This window comes from Podarcis erhardii (assembly GCF_964252035.2).
Source record: "Podarcis erhardii genome assembly, chromosome: 2".
NCBI classification, from domain to species: domain Eukaryota; kingdom Metazoa; phylum Chordata; class Lepidosauria; order Squamata; family Lacertidae; genus Podarcis; species Podarcis erhardii.
This window is the reverse complement of record NC_138498.1, coordinates 112,325,410-112,343,252: the sequence shown is the minus strand read 5'-3', so window position 1 is coordinate 112,343,252 and position 17,843 is coordinate 112,325,410. Positions and strand designations below refer to the sequence as shown.

The following is a 17,843-nucleotide window of genomic DNA, read 5'->3' as shown; positions in this document are numbered from 1 at the left end:
TCATGAAATGCTAGCATTCTGATTCTGATTCTATCTATGCCTTTCCCCTTTGAAGACAGATCTTCCTGACTGTTTACTAAACCCTTTCCACTGCTCTGAGGTGGAGACGTTTTGCATAACTATTGTTTCAGTTTGAGTATGTGAGCCTCTTAGTTTTGTTTCAATAAAATGGAAAATAAAACCATCTATCTTGAGTAGCGATTCTTTTGATACTTTTGTCTTTGGTGAATCTGTCTGTCTGAGATTCATCGGAATGCCTGAGGGAAAATGGGTTTTAGATGAGGAAGCCTAAAATAGTAAATGGAAGATACACTCTTTAGGAAAACAGGAAAGTATGTAAATGTTGGGAAACATCTTAACACAGAGAAATTTGTTTCTACATTTCTGGTGGTCCAAGGTGTCAAGATTAATCTCCTAAATTTTAACTCTTAGGCAGGGTTTCATCTTTTCATATTTAATCTTTTTATTGAAAAGGTTTCAATTATAAAGTGATACAAAGATAGAGAGGAAAATAAAAGAAACATAAAAAGGTTCAGAAATGTGTAGAAAGAAGCAATATACAAATATATACAAGCAGTGCTTTTTTCCTAAAAAAATATTTAGGGGTACTCTCATTTTCCTACTCATATTGAAATACTGCCCCTCAATGAGGCCAAAATTAGATTTACAAAATGTTTAGGGTATGCGAACCCCTGCGTCCCCCCAGAAAAAGAGCACTGTATACAATACAGGAAAAAGAAAATGTAGCATAATACCATCAAATTTAATATAAGAATGTATGGGAGCATATTAAATTACATGCTTTCATATTTTCATGTCAGAAAGAACCACGTACACCACTTTGAGCTCCTTGGAGGAGAAAAGTTGGATATAAATGCAATAAGTATTTTTTTTAAAGTTTGCTCAGACATACGAGCCAGATATTTTCCTATGTTCGATGTAAACAGTGCAGTTGAGGATAACGCATGTTTTGTAACCATATACAGTGGTACCTCGGGTTAAGTACTTAATTCGTTCCGGAGGTCCATTCTTAGACTGAAACTGTTCTTAACCTGAAGCACCACTTTAGCTAATGGGGCCTCCTGCCGCCGCCGGGCCGCCGGAACACGATTTCTGTTCTTATCTTGAAGTAAAGTTCTTAACCAGAGGTAATAGTTCTCGGTTAGCGGAGTCTGTAACCTGAAGCGTATGTAACCTGAAGCGTATGTAACCCGAGGTACCACTGTAGCTGATACTGGAATTTCAACAACTGCTTGAATGTATCTTCCCAAATAATTAATGACTTTGACTTGGACAGCTTCTGCAGTTTGGCAAACTTAAAAACGAATTTAAAAGTGTGTTAAACCATGTATTATAGTTCTTAATCAAACTGAAGTAGTTCCCTGTGTAAATATGGCCGGAGTCAGACTTGTGCCCACCGAAAGAGGGGGGGTAGGTAGGTGTGTCTCTCTCTTTTTTTGGAGTGGGCGGGTTGCAAGTCATCACAATACAGAATCTCAGTACAAGAATTGACACTCCCCTCTTCTCCTTGTTCTCACTCTTTGAAGCGGGAAACTGTTGGCAGCTTCTTCTTTTCTCTTTCGCTCCTCAAGCAAAGCCATGGCTTCTGCAAACCCAGTCCAGTCCCTTCTCCATGAGCTCACTTGCTCCCTCTGCCTGAAGGAGTTCATGGACCCAGTGATGCTCATCGGATGCGGGCATAACTTCTGCAAAGCTTGCATCACTAAGCACTGGAAAGGCTCCCTTAAGAACATCTGCTGCCCTCAGTGCAAGAGGTGTTTCTTGAAGGCTGAGCTGCAGCAAAACGGGCAGCTGAAGAAGATGGTGGAGGCAAGTCGACAGATCACCTGGGGAAGCCTGAAAGAGCCAGCCGCATCCGAGAGCACCTGCCCTTTGCACAAGAAGCCTCTGACACTTTTCTGCCAAAAGGACAGCATCCTGATCTGTGCAAAGTGTGAGGTTCATCATCAGGACCACACCATCCTGCCCATACAGAAGGCTATTGACGAGCGAAAGGTAATAATAGATGGAGCTTTCAGATAGAGTGGGGGGTGGCAAAACTATGTACAGTGGTGCCTCAGGTACATACGCTTCAGGTTACAGACTCCGCCAACCCAGAAATAGTACCTCGGGTTAAGAACTTTGCTTCAGGATGAGAACAGAAATTGCGTGGAGGCGGCATGGCGGCAGCAGGAAGCCCCATTAGCTAAAGTGGTACCTCAGGTTAAGAACAGTTTCAGATTAAGAACGGACCTCCGGAACGAATTAAGTTCTTAACCCGAGGTACCACTGTAATTAATGTTTCTTTAGAATAGGTTGTGTCTTGCCCAAAGTCAAATTTCAGCCAGGACTGCCTCAGTGCTCTTACAAGATGTCCAGAGAGACCCATTCAACTTTTGAGGCCACTAGCCATAAAAAAGAAAAATGACAACACTCAAAATTAAATTAAGGCACCAAAAAAAAGGGGGGGTGAGTGGTTTGTTTATATAATCAGCTGATCTGAGAGGATGTGTTCGTGATGGTCTAACCTTATGCCTTCAGAACATATATTATTTTATTTATCAGTGTTTTAAACTTTTTAATGTGGCAGAATCTGTATCAGTTAACAAAAAGAAATATGTCTTTTGCCAAATCACATCTCTCATTTGTTTAAATCTGTAGCCCTAAATTGAAAAACAAGTCGCCAGACTTATTAAATGCCAAAAAAAACCCCACTCCACAAGTGTCTAATGGTGGTATAAGGGCAGAGACAAACACAAAATGGAGGCCGAGGTTGGCATAATCAGCTGGCAATTACTAACATCAATTTTTACTGCTCTCTGATCCATCTTTGCAAATAGCTGAAATCTTTCCCACAATATCTTCCTTGTGGCAAGAAGTTCCGTAGCTCAGTTTTCCTCCATCTGCTCTGGAGGTATTGTGACCCGGCCTCCCCATGTTAGGCAGAATTTAGTGATCGCTTCCCTTTCCCACCTTTCTCTCAAATTATTTTATTATTTTTATCCATCTCCTGTAATTTCTTCTCCCAATCCCCTTTTGCATTCAACTTGTACCTTATTCCTCATCCCCAAACTGTTAGTTTTCCTTCATCCCTCCTCCTGCCCTGGTCATTTCACATTCACATCTGCCTCCTATAAGAGCTTTCCATTCCTATTCCCTTCCTTTCTATCCCTTTTTTTTAAAAGTTATTTAATCAATATGTTGTTGGGGGAAAGCTGCCTGGGCCTCATCACTTCTCAAGTTCTAACAAAAGTCTGGGTGAGGTTAGGGGGACATGCAAGTCATAAGTTTTCAGAAAACGAAACTGAAAAAAGCAGCCCTTTATGCTGTCTTCACAGCAGGAGTCTTTCTGCACCCATCAACCTACTCTGTACTTTTCTTCCTGCTGTTAGCGAAACTTTGAAATGCTTTTATATAAGGCATCTGATCAGCTTGGAACTTCCTGGGAAAAACCTCCTGATGCTTTGAGTGACCCAACTTGCATGTATACTGTTATAAAAGGTGCTTCTGGCAGATTTTTACACTAAACGCAGAGTGCAAATATTCCAGAATATTAATTTTTAATCTTTCCCCCCACCTACCCTCTAATTTCCTTTCTAATTTCCTCTGGTCCAACCAAAAGGCTATCTGCATGAGTTGTAAGCCTCAATATCCATCTTGGAGCAGGCAGGCCAGAACACAGATGTGTGTGAACCTTCTTCCAATTTTTTTTTATTTTATTTCAGCCCCTTCATGCCTGCCTTCTACTCAGAACCTTGGGTGTTATCAGTCAAGCATCCAAGTATTCTGACTAGGTCGAGCTGTGCTGAAAGTTTTGAAACCAGATAACACCAGCTACACACATTCCCATGAGATTTACTCATGGGTCCTTTGTTCTGGGTTTCTTCTTCCTTGTTTTTTTGCTTGGGAGTCGGAACCTTATTGCAACAATAAATGATCAGGCTTCCAAGCCTCTGTTTTGCTTCAATTGGCCTGCCTGTGGTCTCTTGCTTGAACCTGACTAATTCTGAACCAGCAGGGCTAGAACCTAGCGCAGTTGAGAAACTTAAGTACCCTACCCCAAGTTTTGTCACTTGTGAATGTGTATTTCCCTCAGCACTGTCTGCTGCAGCCCCTATCCTCTTTTTAGAATATGGGGGGATTAGGTGTGCTGTGGCAAAGCAACAACTGCTTGGGTGCACTGTGGCTGAAGTTTCCTGTTGAGGGAAGTTTTTAATGTTTAATGTTTTATCCTATTTTTAATATCCTGTTGGGAGCCACCCAGAGTGGCTGGGGAAATTATTATTATTATTATTATTATTATTATTATTATTATTATTATTATTATTCCCTTACATGGAGCCTGTGTGGTAAACCAGTTGCATGAGAAGCGAACTAAACTGGGAAAGTACACTGGTACCTCGAGTTACTTACGCTTCAGGTTACAGACTCCGCTAACCCAGAAATAGTACGTCGGGTTAAGAACTTTGCTTCAGGATAAGAACAGAAATTGCATGGCAGCAGCAGGAGGCCCCATTAGCTAAAGTGGTACCTCAGGTTAAGAACAGTTTCAGGTTAAGAACGGACCTCCAAAACGAATTAAGTACGTAACTAGAGGTACCACTGTATAAGGGTTCCCCCCTCTCCCTTTTTAGATTATGTGGTTGTTTTGAAGCCAAACCACTGCATTAGCAACACCAAAGTGACCTCCCTGGGGTGCCAGTCAGGGCAGTGTCTATGGAGGTCTTGGGCTGCCCATGCTACAAGACCTCCTATAGTGAAGTTGGGAAAGTTTGGTATGCAGGAATGAGGCATTGTGGGAGACATAAAATTGTGGCCTTCTGGGGAATGGTTGTGTTAACGGAGAAATCTGAGGGCTCCCTTGGACAAAAAAACAAGGACACCAGCCAGGAATACCAGAGCAAAACAGCAGCCAGTAGGCTTGGTCTTTCTTGAAGACTGTCGTGACAGGACTCCCACCTGCCACCAGGTAGAACAAGATGGAAGCCAAAGGAGCCCCCAAACTTTTATTAGCTGCTAATCCCCATGTTACCCCCGCAACTACAACACTCATACATCATGGTTACATCATGAAGGGGGAGGTCTAGTGGCAGTAATCTGAGCATCCTGGCCCCTGCCCCATGGCTCTCCTTGCCCTCCACCAAACACCCATCAAGTGTAACAAAAAAGATATTTACATTTCCCTGTTAATCACACCCTTTTGTCTTCATCTGGGTTTGTTATTTCTGGAATGGCTACCTGTCTGGCATCAGGTATCAGGATGCCAGGGATTATCACTCAGGCAGAGGGGCTGCTGAGTAGCTGAGCTCACCTGTCTATATGAATTTCGGGAGTTTTCCCAGTGAGCTAGTACATAGATACATTTATCAGTGAATTGTTACGTTTGGTATTGTGCAGCAAAAACCCTTTGAATAGATAGGAAGAAACTGTGATGAAGTGTTTTGTGGGGACAAATCACAAAAGCCACAAAAGCGATTGTGCTGATTTTGGTAGTGGGCTGCATGTGCAGGATATCTGCTGGAGGGGCAACCCTCCCCCCACCTATACATAAATTCCTGCAACAGTTGTTTGGTCTCTTTAGTCCTAAAACTCCCTGTCTCTAGAAGTGTGAGTCAATTACATCTTGACTCTAGGCAAGATGAGAGCTTATCTGATTTGCAGACCCTGGCACAGCTAGGTGTAGATTGGGTTGTAAATAAGGCACAGGAGGCTATAAAGTAATTTACAATTTAGGAGCCTGGTACTTGTAGGAGAAGCCTGGGAACGAAGGAAGAGCCTTTTGAACTATTGTTGCTGTGTGAGTATGGTTTTAGCTAGTTATATTTTACAATGTTTTTATTTTTTGTTTGTAACCTTCTAAGAAACGTGCAACTTTTTGAGTGGCTTGTTCAATAAACTTGAAAAAGGACTTTTTGTCTTTCGTACTCTGCGCCTTTGCTGGGAGAAGCTAAACTGGTGCCTTACTGTTTGGACACCTACCTGTTGAATTTCTGTCTGCGTCACGGTAAAGTGACTCAGGGCTGGGCCAACCCAGTAAATATCAAAGGGGGGTTCTCCTCCTTGAACCCCATTCGAGGGTGGTCCAGGAAAGGAGGTGGTTGGCAGCTTTACCGTTTGGCTTGCGATTTGCAACAACTAGCGATCTCTCCCCCTTCCTGGCCAAGTCCTGCCGGTGTCTAGGAGGGGGGTGGATAGTCCCACTCACTACGCATACCCCCTCGGCCTCACTGATGTGGTCCAAAGGAAAGTGTTACAGAAATTACGGGGCGGGGCACATATTTTAAGTTGTTAACAGTTACAAATATTATGCCTGAATGTATCCTTTCAACTTGACAGCTCAGGGAATACACCTAGCTTTATGATTTATATAGGGATGCAGCTGGCGCTGTGGTCTAAACAACTGAGCCTCTTGGGCTTGCCGATCAGAAGGTCGGCGGTTCGAATCCCTGTGACGGGGTGAGCTCCCGTTGCTCGGTCCCTGCTCCTGCCAACCTAGCAGTTCAAAAGCACATCAAAGTGCAAGTAGATCAATAAGTACCGCTCCGGCGGGAAGATAAACGGCGTTTCCGTGCGCAGCTCTGGTTCGCCAGAAGTGGCTTTGTCATGCTGGCCACATGGCCCAGAAGCTGTCCGCGGACAAACGCCGGCTCCCACGGCCAATAAAGCGAGATGAACGCTGCAACCCCAGAGTCGTCCGCGACTTCAGGGGTCCCTTTACCTTTACCTATGAATCATATAAAATCAACACCTTTGCCAAGTTCCTCCATTCCAACACCATTTTGCCCTTGGGAAAAGGACTCTTTCCGCTGCCACCTCTCCAAACTTGAAGACATGTATACACTCCAGGAAATGCCTAGAGGTGACCATTGCTGGAATCATTGTTCTCCAAGGGAAGCCAGAGCTCATCACCAGACTTGACTCAGGCTCCAGACATGCAAAGGAAGTTCTATTGTACTTTGGGTTGTGGGACTTCAGAGGTGTTTGCCTATGCTAATCTTATACAGTGGTACCTCAGGTTACATATGCTTCAGGTTACAGACTCCACTAACCCGGAAATATTACCTCGGGTTAAGAACTTTGCTTCAGGATGAGAACAGAAATTGTGCTCCGGCAGCGCGGCAGCAGCAGGAGGCCCCATTAGCTAAAGTGGTGCTTCAGGTTAAGAACAGTTTCAGGTTAAATACAGAACTCCGGAACGAATTAAGTACTTAACCTGAGGTACCGCTGTACCTGGGTCTTGCCCTGACATGTCTGCTTATGCTAAGCTTGTACCAAGGACTTGTCTGGACATGTTTGCCAAGGTTAAACTAGTATAACCCCTGTCTACCCCTCCCCTTTTGTGACATGTCAGTGATGTAGCAATGATGTATCAATGATGCTGTACGAACTGTATTCTGGGATATGGTGGGGAAGTTTTTAAAGTCTTTGTCACCCCATCCTCGGGGTTCAAAATTCCTCTTTGAACCTGTTGCGCAATAAACTTTGGTCTACAGCTATTTGCTCCGGATGGTGGCTGGACTCCTTCCTTTATTCCGCAGGGACCCAGGGGCTCTGGGTCACTGAGCAGCCTCACACCTAGATTTTTCCATAACAGAAAGCAGAGCAATACATTTGGCACCAGTTTGGCTGCAGGAGTAGCCGAAAGGAGGAGTACAAGGCACCAACCAACCACTTCCAGTAGTATAGCAGAATATAGCCAATTTTCCATGTTACTTGCTTCCAGGAAAAAAAAATATGCTTGCCAATAAGATTTGCACTATATTCTGCTACATGTCTGGAAGTGGCCATGTAGAAGCTCAGATATATTGCAGAACTCAAATGTCAGAGAAACAGAACAACTGTCCTAGGAATGCAGACTGAATGGGGGCAGGGGGACTGAGCTGTATTCTGGGGGAGGAAACTGCAAAGAAACTGCAACTACCTTGGACTCCTGAATGCTAGGACCTTTTCTCCAAGTTCTTACACCTGTAATGTGTCTAACTGCAATGTGTCTGAAGGCAGGAACCAACTAAAATCCAGTTCTCTCCTCCCCTTCACAACTTCCTCTTAGGAGCAAATTCTGAGCAAGCTGAAGCAACAACAAGCTTCGGTTGAAAGGTTCAAAGAAGCTCTTGCAGGTGGTGCCCAAGAACTGCTGGTAAGTCTTGCATAAGCACTCAGCACCTACAGACGGGTGCTTGGTTTACACCAGACAGTATATGAGGCCTGCTGTGGACTGGGAGATGTCCCTGCCCCACTGCTATGCCTTATCTCATTCCCCAGGAGGAGAGAGAGAGAGAGAGAGAGAGAGAGAATTAAGAAGCTATTTGATAGTCATTTTCAAGTAACTGAATGTCAGACACTTACTCAAGAGACCAAATTTTATTTTCTGTTGCTCTGGATGGTAAGACCCAAACCAATGGGTTTAAGTTACTCTCTCTCTCTCTCTCTCTCTCTCTCTCTCTCTCTCTCTGTGTGTGTGTGTGTGTGTGTGTGTTTATTTTCATTATGCAGTAACACAGCATAATAAAACCATCAAAACAACCAATCTGTGAGTACTCAGGGCAGAAGTCCTGTCCAAACCACCACACTCTGACCATCTTATGAGAGGGCTACCACGTTGCTTGCACGCTTTCCAGTCCATTAAAAAGCGCATCATCGTTTTTTATTTCAGTCCTCATGTAAGAACAAAAAGTTCTTGCCTGAACATTAGAAAGAGCTTCCTGACAGTATGAACTGCCCACTAGTTTGAGGCTTGTTTATACGTTGCACTGAATGCAAGTACAAGCTGTTGTATCTGTCTACTCATGTTGTTGGCACTCGCCTGTCACAAGAGACAATGGAGTGTGCCTCTGAGGGTGAAGTCAAACATTAGCAGCAATGAAGGGACCTCCCCAGGGTGCAAGCCCGGGTGGTGTATATGGAGGTCCTGGGCTGCCCAGACAACAAGACACCCACCCCCCCGCCTCGCTGGTGTGGTCCGAAGGAAAACAGGGCGATACTCACGTATGTGTGAAATAAATCAAAAAGAGGCTGCGGACATACCATACATTTATTTTATTTTTAAATATATTTTATTAGATTTTCTTCCAACTATACAAAGGTAAAAATCACCATAACAGAAACAATAGTCGCACACACACACACACAACTGTATGTCAAAACAATATCAAATCCAAAAATAGGGATTCTCCAAATCTTCCCTCCACCCCCTCCTCTGATTCCTTAATTTTTCTTTTCAACTGCCTATCATTACTACTCCAAAAAAAAATTCAACCATTTTTTCCTATTATATTTCTAAAATTATAAGTGTTCTTAAAATCCTGCCAGTGTGTTAACTTGTTTACAATACTTTTGCATATATATAATAAACATTTCCCATTCTTTTCTGAATTTGTCGTCTTGGCTTCTGAGCTTTCCAGTTAATTTTTGGCATATTCCATCAACTTGATTTGCCAGGGACATACCATACCTTTAAAACATGCAGCTTCATTCAAAGAATCCCGAGAACTGTAGCCCTCAGAGCTACGCTTCTCAACACCCTTAACAAACTACACTTCCCAGGATTCTATGGGGCTAAGTCATGTGTTTTAAATGCATTGTCTGGAGGCAGCCAAATAATAACATGAAATCTGTTGGGAAAGGCAGTGGGTAAGATGCTTGCAGGCCTATGATCCAGTCATCAAAGGTTTAGCATATATAGTTTGAACCTACAGTTCTGCTGCGAGGAATACTTTTCTTGTTTGGCTTGTTCTTTGTTTCTGTCCCACTACAGGATCAGGCAAGCCTTGCACACCAGGCGTTAGTGACTGAGGTCGAAAACTTCTGCCAGTCTTTGAAGGATCAGGCGCAGTTCCTGGTGCTCTACCTGGAAGAGCTGAAAAGCGCAATCTTAAAGAAGAAGGAGGAAGACGACAGCAAATATAGCAGGGATGTGACTCAGCTCAATGTCTTGACTAGTGCTGCAGAGAAGATGTGTGCTCAGCTAGGGGCTGAGCTCCTGAAAGGACCATCCCAAGTCAATGTCTTGATCAGTGAGGCAGAGAAGATACATCGTGACCGATCGGATGAATTTTGCAAGGTGAGAATGTTGTAAAAAATGCAAGCTCCTGCAGTGAGGATTGCGAAGCCCAGGTTTCAGAAACCAACATGGGATTTTGCACTGCTCATGCAGTGGCACGAGCGGTTTTCAAAGTGCAAATTGCAGACATGGTTCATTTGCAGTCGTAATCCCTGTCCTGTTGTGGGGAATTGAACCCTGTGCAGCACAATCCATTACTGTTCCTGATGCTCGAAGATAGCTCTTAATTTGCATTTTTTAGCAAACAAGTTAGATGCGAACTTCCAGAGATTGGTATGCGGATTAGAACACAGTTATGCTTCAGAGTCCACACTTCTCCAAATTTGTGGGCAGATTTTAAGGTGAATGCCATACAAAAATGCACATATTAAGGGAAAACGTGCATTTTAAGGGAAAACGTGCATTTCTCAAATGCACATTTGAGAAAAATACCATACTTTCCCGTCTTATTCCCTTGGATAAGACGCCCTCTAATTTTGGGGACTCGATATTAAAAAAAGGGGTGGGAGAGAGATTGTCCAGAATGGGAGGAATGCCAAAAGAAAGCTCACCCAAATTCCAAACGCTTCCGATCAAACGCAATGCAGAAGACTCCTATCTTATTTCCGATCGACACCAGCAGCCGCCAATCACACACCTAATTGCCACAGCGGAGACCAATCGCCAGTGGACATTCAGCAGCGACCAATTGCAAGCAAACATTGCTGCAGCAGGCTATCACACGGAATAACACCAGTGATAGAAATCATTTCCACTGCCCCCCCTGCACTACCCATGTATAAGACGACCCCAGTTTATAAGCATTGTTTTAAGCTAAAAAAAACCCAAAACGTCTTATAGACGGAATAGTACGGTATGCTAGAAATGATGCAATTTTGCATATGGGTGTGTTTCAAAAAATGCTAGTTGATGCTGGAACAGGTTGGAAAAGCTGACAGAAGTAAGTAGACTGCTTTTCCTGTTAGCCAAACTGATCACATTTTGATTATTGCTGTTACTACTGCTACTACTACGGTTTACATTTGTTAGTCACTTTTTCTTGCCCAAGGCAACCCAAAGTCACTTACGACAAACTAACCAGCCAACCAAACAAAAACGGAAGAACATGCATGTACAGAATGTGGGATAGGCCTTCCTGAGCAGTGCTATCAGAAAACAAGTGAGGCGGTTCCATGCTAGAATGCATCAACCCCAAATATCTGCACGTTAGAAACTAGCATGTCCAAGCGAAGGGTTTTAATCTATCTTTCTGTTCTAGCTTTCCATCTAGAGGGAGGCATATGTGTGTGTTTAATATGGGAGAGCAATCCAATGAGGGTCCCCCCCCCCCCGTCTGAAGTGGTAGATTGCAAGCAGGGTTGTGCAATCTCACATGGCACCCTGGGGTTTTAATCCACCCCAAGATTCGAACGATGAGGAAAACGCATGCGTTTAGACTCCCTCACACGGCCACGAGGTCTAAGGATTAAATCTGCTCACTGTGTGGCAACTGCAGTTCCTAGCTGCGCCAATCTCTGTGCTACAATTAAACATGAGGCTGGCAGAATAATTCCTTAAAAACAGCGGCACTGGTGCACTTGGGGGTGGAAATTCTCTCACGTCACCATAGAGCCCTGCAAAATGGTAAGACACACCAAACTGGGATCCCGATGGATTTTAATGGGAGTTGACTTTTTACAACTTCATAGATGCCCATTTTCTCATATCCCTAGAAACTTGACTACTCGTTTTCTCTGTTTCTCCTTCTTCTAGGAATATGAAACGTTCACCAACTGGTATGTATCTTATATGTATTGTTTTTATTGGTTTTCCAAATTATTACAAACCAGTCCAAATTATTTAAATTTAATACAAAATGTTTTCCCACTCCTGTTGCAAACATATGTTCATTACTTCCTGATGTAGCCACTTCATTCTTGTTTAAACTCCTCTTCATCCTTCTCTTGATGTTAGTCCATTCTCACAGCCGACCTTGCTAGTTTCCTCACATTCAGCACCTCTGTTACTTTTCATAAATATAAAATCCATTTCACGTTTGTGGTCCTGCATAAACGTTCCCAGACCTGGTGTGTTGAGATAGTTAATTCCCATCCTCCTTTGTTCGGTCACATTCCATTCCTTGGAGATCATTCCTTCCTCTGTTCACCAACAGGTTACGGCTATAAATAATAATAATTAAAAAAAACAGCCTTTCACAAATGCAGGCTCTTGCCAGATTTGGTTAGCAGCCGTTCATCTTCTTTTAATTGCTCCCTTAAACTCCTGGTCCAGTCCAAAGATAATTTAAATAAAGTCCATTCAACCTCGGTCGAGGGGGGAGGACATAATAAAACGTTGTTAAATCCTTTGCTGAGCTTAAATCAAATGCCTCCCTTTATCTTTTCCTTGGTGTCAGACAGAATAACATAGCTATGACTACACACGGCTCATTCATTTTGCAGGGGAGGTCAAGAATCAACTGGTATGTATCTCATCCTTTCGCCTCCTCCCTCCACCTTCCACAAGTAGAATTTTTTACGTCTCTCTTCAGAGGAACTTTTGCACTAATCATGGCCTCTTTCCTTTTGATCTGTCCATTTTCACCATCTTAACATAAGTGTGGTGGGAGATAGACTTGGGCTGTTTTCCTGATGGTTCAATACTTTCAGTGACGCGTGTGTGTGTGTAATTTTGTGTTCCTCAAAAGTTCATTTTTGCAGAAGCAAATCAACAGAAGACAAGTGAACAGCATGCTATTATTTTCCCCTCTCCAGGTTTGGTGAAGAACATTATAAAGAAAACAGTTCCAGGGATCTGGAAAACAAATGCTACGAAATCACTGAGCTAAATAAAACTTTGAAGAAGACGTTTCAGAAATTCAAAGGTATCAGTAAGCAGGAGAGGAGTGGATGGTTCACTTCCTGTGATAGTGTGAAACAACTATCGGCTTCAATCCTGGCTCACAGTCCTGGAGCGCCTTTGGGCGTGATGCCCTTGGTGGACCCCTACTCTTGAGAAGGCCCCTTCCTCCTCACAGCTCTCTTCAGTGCCCATTCACTTGCAGCAGAGCAGAATTGCGATACGGCACACTAAATTACAACCACAAACATGCAATTAAAAATCAGTAGGAATATTTGGTGTGATGGATGTGCAGTCCCTCATCTTCAGTCACAAATCCTCAGACAAGCTGCAGAAAACATCACTGAAGTTCATCCACAAAAGGGTTTAGGGACCCCTATTCTAATGCTTTCTGTTATCCTCCCTTCCCTTTCTAGGTCAGATGGCAGCTGAGCTGTGGAAAGCCAGAAATGAAGTCCTGAAGAAATATGAACAAGGTGAGTTCACAGGGGGATAGCTGAGAGTCAAACTGGACTTGGTGTGGCAGATCCACGAACAGGATCCCTTGTGATAGCAGTTGTATACTATGGCCCTTATTGGGATGCTGTTACGATTACTATAGTGATGGAGCCCAGAAATGGTCATGGTACTCAAAAGATTGTGGGCAACCTTTCCCCTCCAGATGCTGCTGAACCTAGCATCCCTTGCAATCATGGCTAAAGGTGAAGGAAATTCTTCTTCCTCTTATGTATTTCTTTATATTCTGCCTTTTGCCCTGACAGCCTCAAGTGTCAGGGACGTGGCTGAATCGGACGGGGAAGAGTTGGACTCAGGAGATGAAAGATTGCTAGTACAAGCAGAGACAGAGTCTGACTCTGGAGCAGGAGGAATTGGGCTCGACTCTCCCCCTTCACCAAGAGTTCTCTGACTCAGCTAGAGCAGACATGGATAGCTCACAAGAAGGGGGAGAAATAGATGGCAGTAGGGAAGTTGCTAGGCAACCAGCAGAGAGTCAGAGGTCAGAGTTCCTCCTTTGAGAGAGGGGTGTGGGAATTCCCCCCTCCTCCTCATTCCAGGAGAGCTGTAAACGTCAGAATGCAACGGAAGTGCAACAGGGGAAAGGCTGGACGTTGGCGTATTTTCTGTTGGGACCAAGGCAGAGTTTCAGAATGAGCAACTCCTTTCAAGAGCAGCAGGCTGGGAGCCACTCTCTGAGTGTAACTTGTAAATGAACGCACCATAAAACTTCCAGGGAGTCATTAATTCTTATCGAGGCTTGCTTGCCTGCCTGAGATCGTTACATCAAGGCAGCTATAAATAAGAAACACTAAAAACATAGGAAAACCAATAATTAAAAAACAACTAAACATTGATAGTATTTTATCTCCATCTATCATCTATTATACATCATACAAATAATTACAATAAAAACAGTACATTATTATGACAATTTTAAAAAAGTAAACGGCATAGATTTTTTATTATATCAAGTAGTATATATTTAAAATAAATACAGTAATTCTTTTTTCAGCAGAGCAGCTTAGCCATCCTATAACCTCCCCTTCCTCTTGCAGAAAGTGTGTACTTGGATCGTGACACATCGCACACCTCGCTGGTTCTTTCAGAGGACCAGGGAAGCGCCTGGGAGTCGCATGAGTCACCTGAGGAGATGCCTTATCACCCTGAGAGATTTGAGAACCGTCAGTGTGTGCTGGGCTTAAATGGATACACCTCGGGGAGAGTCTACTGGGAAGTTGATGTGGAAAAGGCGAAAGAATGGGGTGCTGGGGTGGCCAGAAAATCTGTGGAGAGGAAGGGCCCTCTGGATTTTAACCCTGATGCCGGAATCTGGGGAGTAGGCCTAGACAGAGTTGGGTTAGACAAGGGGTACTGGGCTTTCACCCTTCAAGGTCCTATTCCCTTGACCGTGCCAAAACCCCTCAAGAAGATCCAGGTGTATCTAGATTACGACAAAGGGGAGGTGTCATTTTGCAATGCCACCGATCCTGAAACCTTTATCTTTACCTTCCCTCCGGCCGCATTCAATGGAGAAGAAATCTATCCCTGGTTTTGGGTTGGGAAGGGGACCATCAAAATATGCCAGTTAGAACCAGAAGATATCGAGTTCAAACTGGTAGAGGCTGGGCTTATTAAACCTTGGGAGTACAGTGGTATCTCTGGTTTTTGATAAAAGATACAGTGGTACCTCTGGTTACGAACTTAATTCATTCCGGAGGTCCATTCTTAACCTGAAACCGTTCTTAACCCGAAGCACCACTTTAGCTAATGGGGCCTCCCGCTGCCACCACGCGTTTTCTGTTCTCATCCTTAAGCAAAGTTCTTAACCCAAGGCACTATTTCTGGGTTAGCAGATTCTGTAACCTGAAGCGTCTGTAACCTGAAGCGTATGTAACCTGAGGTACCACTGTACTATGATTTCTGAGGAATCTCCTCTTTGTATATAGTCATTCCCTGGATTTGCAACTCCTAAGCACTCTTACTTCTCATTGCAATACACCCCCCTCTTATCAGTTGGGGTCTGTGGCCAGCTCCCTCCATGCTTCCTCTACTTAAATCACTTGGGTGGGAATGGCCTCAGGGCATCTTCCTGTATGGAAATCGTAAGTACCGGTCAGGTGGTTAAGCATGTGACCCTGTTTCCTTTCAGGAGGCAGTCAGTTCCGAAGGGAAAGGCGCACAAACGATTGCAGCAGTTGTGCGTATGGGGCTGTAGCCAACCTAGTGATGCACTGGGATTTCTGCTTGCATGATGGAATATTCTCTCCCTCTGCTCCCCTGCCCCCTCCAACCTATTTTTGCGGTCTTCCCAACACACTGCAGCAGTTTGGGGGAGGGGGAAGTCTCATGGTGCAAGTAGAAATCCTGGTGCTGGCGGGACACATTAGTTGAACACTCCCCTCAGCTTCCATGCCTATCGATGCAATGCTGGGTGTGGAATTAATCAGGACATATTTTCGGTGTATGCCTTGTTTTTTTTGGGGGGGGGTGGAGTGGTGTGGAATGTAACGTGCATTGCTTTGTTGGGATGTCTCTGTCAATACTGTTGGCAACCTGGTACCATCCAGATGTTTTAGACTACAACTCTCATCGGCCTCAGGCAGCATGGCCATATGGAGTTTAGAACATCTGGAGGGTGCCAGGTTGGCACATGCGCACGCGCACACACACACTCCACGTTCCCTGTGGCACGGCAGTTTGGCACTGAAGTGGAGGGAAGGCACCAACATTAAAATAAATCCTTTACTCGTTCAGCCCCACACGAATCTCCCTTGAGGCACTGCCAAAGGAAACAATACTCTCTGGTTTTCTATGTGCTGTGTTCTATGCAAAACCCCTTTGCGACAGAGCGTGCACAAATACTGTGCTGCTTTGTTTTGCAGCGCCCCTGACAAAATTAGAAACCAAAGTGCATTGGGCTGACTACGCAGTGGAGGTTCTCTGTTCTATTTCCCACTTTTGGTGTTAATGTAACTTTCTCACTGTGCCAGCTGAACATACATTTAAACTGCCTGTTATCACTAATTGTAATTTTCACATCTTCTTGCCATCCAGCTCCCACCTAATCATTTTCTCGTATATACTTGCCAACTATGATTTCCTTTTCTGCATCTAACAAAGTAGGCTGTAGTCCACAAAAGCTTATGCCATAATAAATTTGTTATTTAGAGTGCCATAATACTCTTTTTTCGTTGCCTTTTCTTAGGTTGGTTTTTTTACATATTGTACACAGGGATTTGCATAGTTCTTTTTTAAAAACTGATTACAGATAGGTAGCCGTGTTGGTCTGCCATAGTCAAAACAAAACAAATTCCTTCCAGTAGCACCTTAAAGACCAACTAAGTCAGTTCTTGGTATGAGCTTTCGTGTGCATGCACACTTCTTCAGATACACTGAAACAGAAGTTTCCAGACCATTCTATATAGTGAGAAGGTGGGGAGGGGTATTACTCAGAAGGGTGGTGGGAATGGGTGATTGGCAGATAGCTGTGATGAGCCTGTTGACGACTCTTAATGACTGCAATAGGTCTTACAGGAAAAAGCAAGGGGTGAAAAGGTGAAAGATGGCTTTGTCATGTATAATGAGATAAGAATCCAAGGTCTTTGTTCAGACCAGGTTTCTCTACATGCCTATCTACATGCCTCTAGCTACCATCCCAAACATACCAAACAGTCCATTGTATATAGCCAGGCATTACGTTACAGCCGCATCTGTTCCAATTCTACAGACAGAGACTCTCACCTAAGAGATCTACAGCAAACCTTTTTAGAACTAAAATACCCAACAGATGAAGTTAGACAACAGATCAACAGAGCCAGACTGATACCCAGAGAGAACTTGCTGCAAGACAGACCCAAAAAAGAAAATAACAGAACACCTCTAGTCATCACATACAGCTCCCAAGTTAAAACAGTACAACGCATCATCAGAGATCTACAACCTCTCCTGGACAATGACAGTTCTCTTTCTCAAGCTCTGGGAGGAAGACCTTTCATTGCCTACAGACAGCCACCCAGTCTTAAACAACTCCTAACCCACAATAATACTACAACCAGACCTAACACGGACACTGGCACCAGAGCCTGCAATAAACCCAGATGCCAACTTTGCTGCCACATACACCCGGACAACACCATTACTGGCCCCAACAACATCACACATACCATCTCGGGACTATTTAATTGCTCATCGTCTAACATTGTGTATGCCATAAAATGCCAACAGTGTCCTTCAGCTCTCTATATTGGACAAACAGGCCAGACCTTACGCCAAAGAATAAACGGACATAAATCGGACATCAGGAATCACAAGACAGAGAAACCAGTAGGGGAACATTTCAATCTCCCAGGACATTCTATACAAGATCTCAAAGTAGCTGTTTTACTACAAAGGAATTTCAGAAATAGACTGGAAAGAGAAGCTGCTGAATTACAACTTATCACCAAAC

At 43.8% G+C, this 17,843-nt stretch overlaps 1 protein-coding gene and 1 long non-coding RNA gene across 2 annotated transcripts in view; one reads left to right on the top strand and one right to left on the bottom strand.

Moving 5' to 3' along the window:
- LOC309337506 overlaps window positions 1–17,843 on the bottom strand; it is a 211,505-nt gene that overhangs the window by 88,005 nt on the left and 105,657 nt on the right. The gene's annotated exons all lie outside the window — the stretch shown is intronic.
- On the top strand, window positions 1,501–16,653 carry LOC309336840 (E3 ubiquitin-protein ligase TRIM39-like). The gene is made up of 7 exons (XM_081853240.1): window positions 1,501–2,016; window positions 8,051–8,137; window positions 9,755–10,060; window positions 11,813–11,835; window positions 12,814–12,923; window positions 13,315–13,374; window positions 14,452–16,653. Exons 1-7 carry the CDS (start codon window positions 1,600–1,602, stop codon window positions 15,063–15,065), a joined length of 1,617 nt encoding a protein of 538 aa, XP_081709366.1. The 5' UTR covers window positions 1,501–1,599; the 3' UTR covers window positions 15,066–16,653.

Coding starts and splice junctions, on each gene's coding strand:
- LOC309336840 (XM_081853240.1), top strand. CDS start 1,600: ATGGCTTCTGCAAACCCAGTCCAGTCCCTTCTCCATGAGCTCACTTGC. Junction 8,138..9,754: donor GTGGTGCCCAAGAACTGCTG/GTAAGTCTTGCA, acceptor GTCCCACTACAG/GATCAGGCAAGCCTTGCACA. Junction 11,836..12,813: donor TATGAAACGTTCACCAACTG/GTATGTATCTTA, acceptor TCCCCTCTCCAG/GTTTGGTGAAGAACATTATA.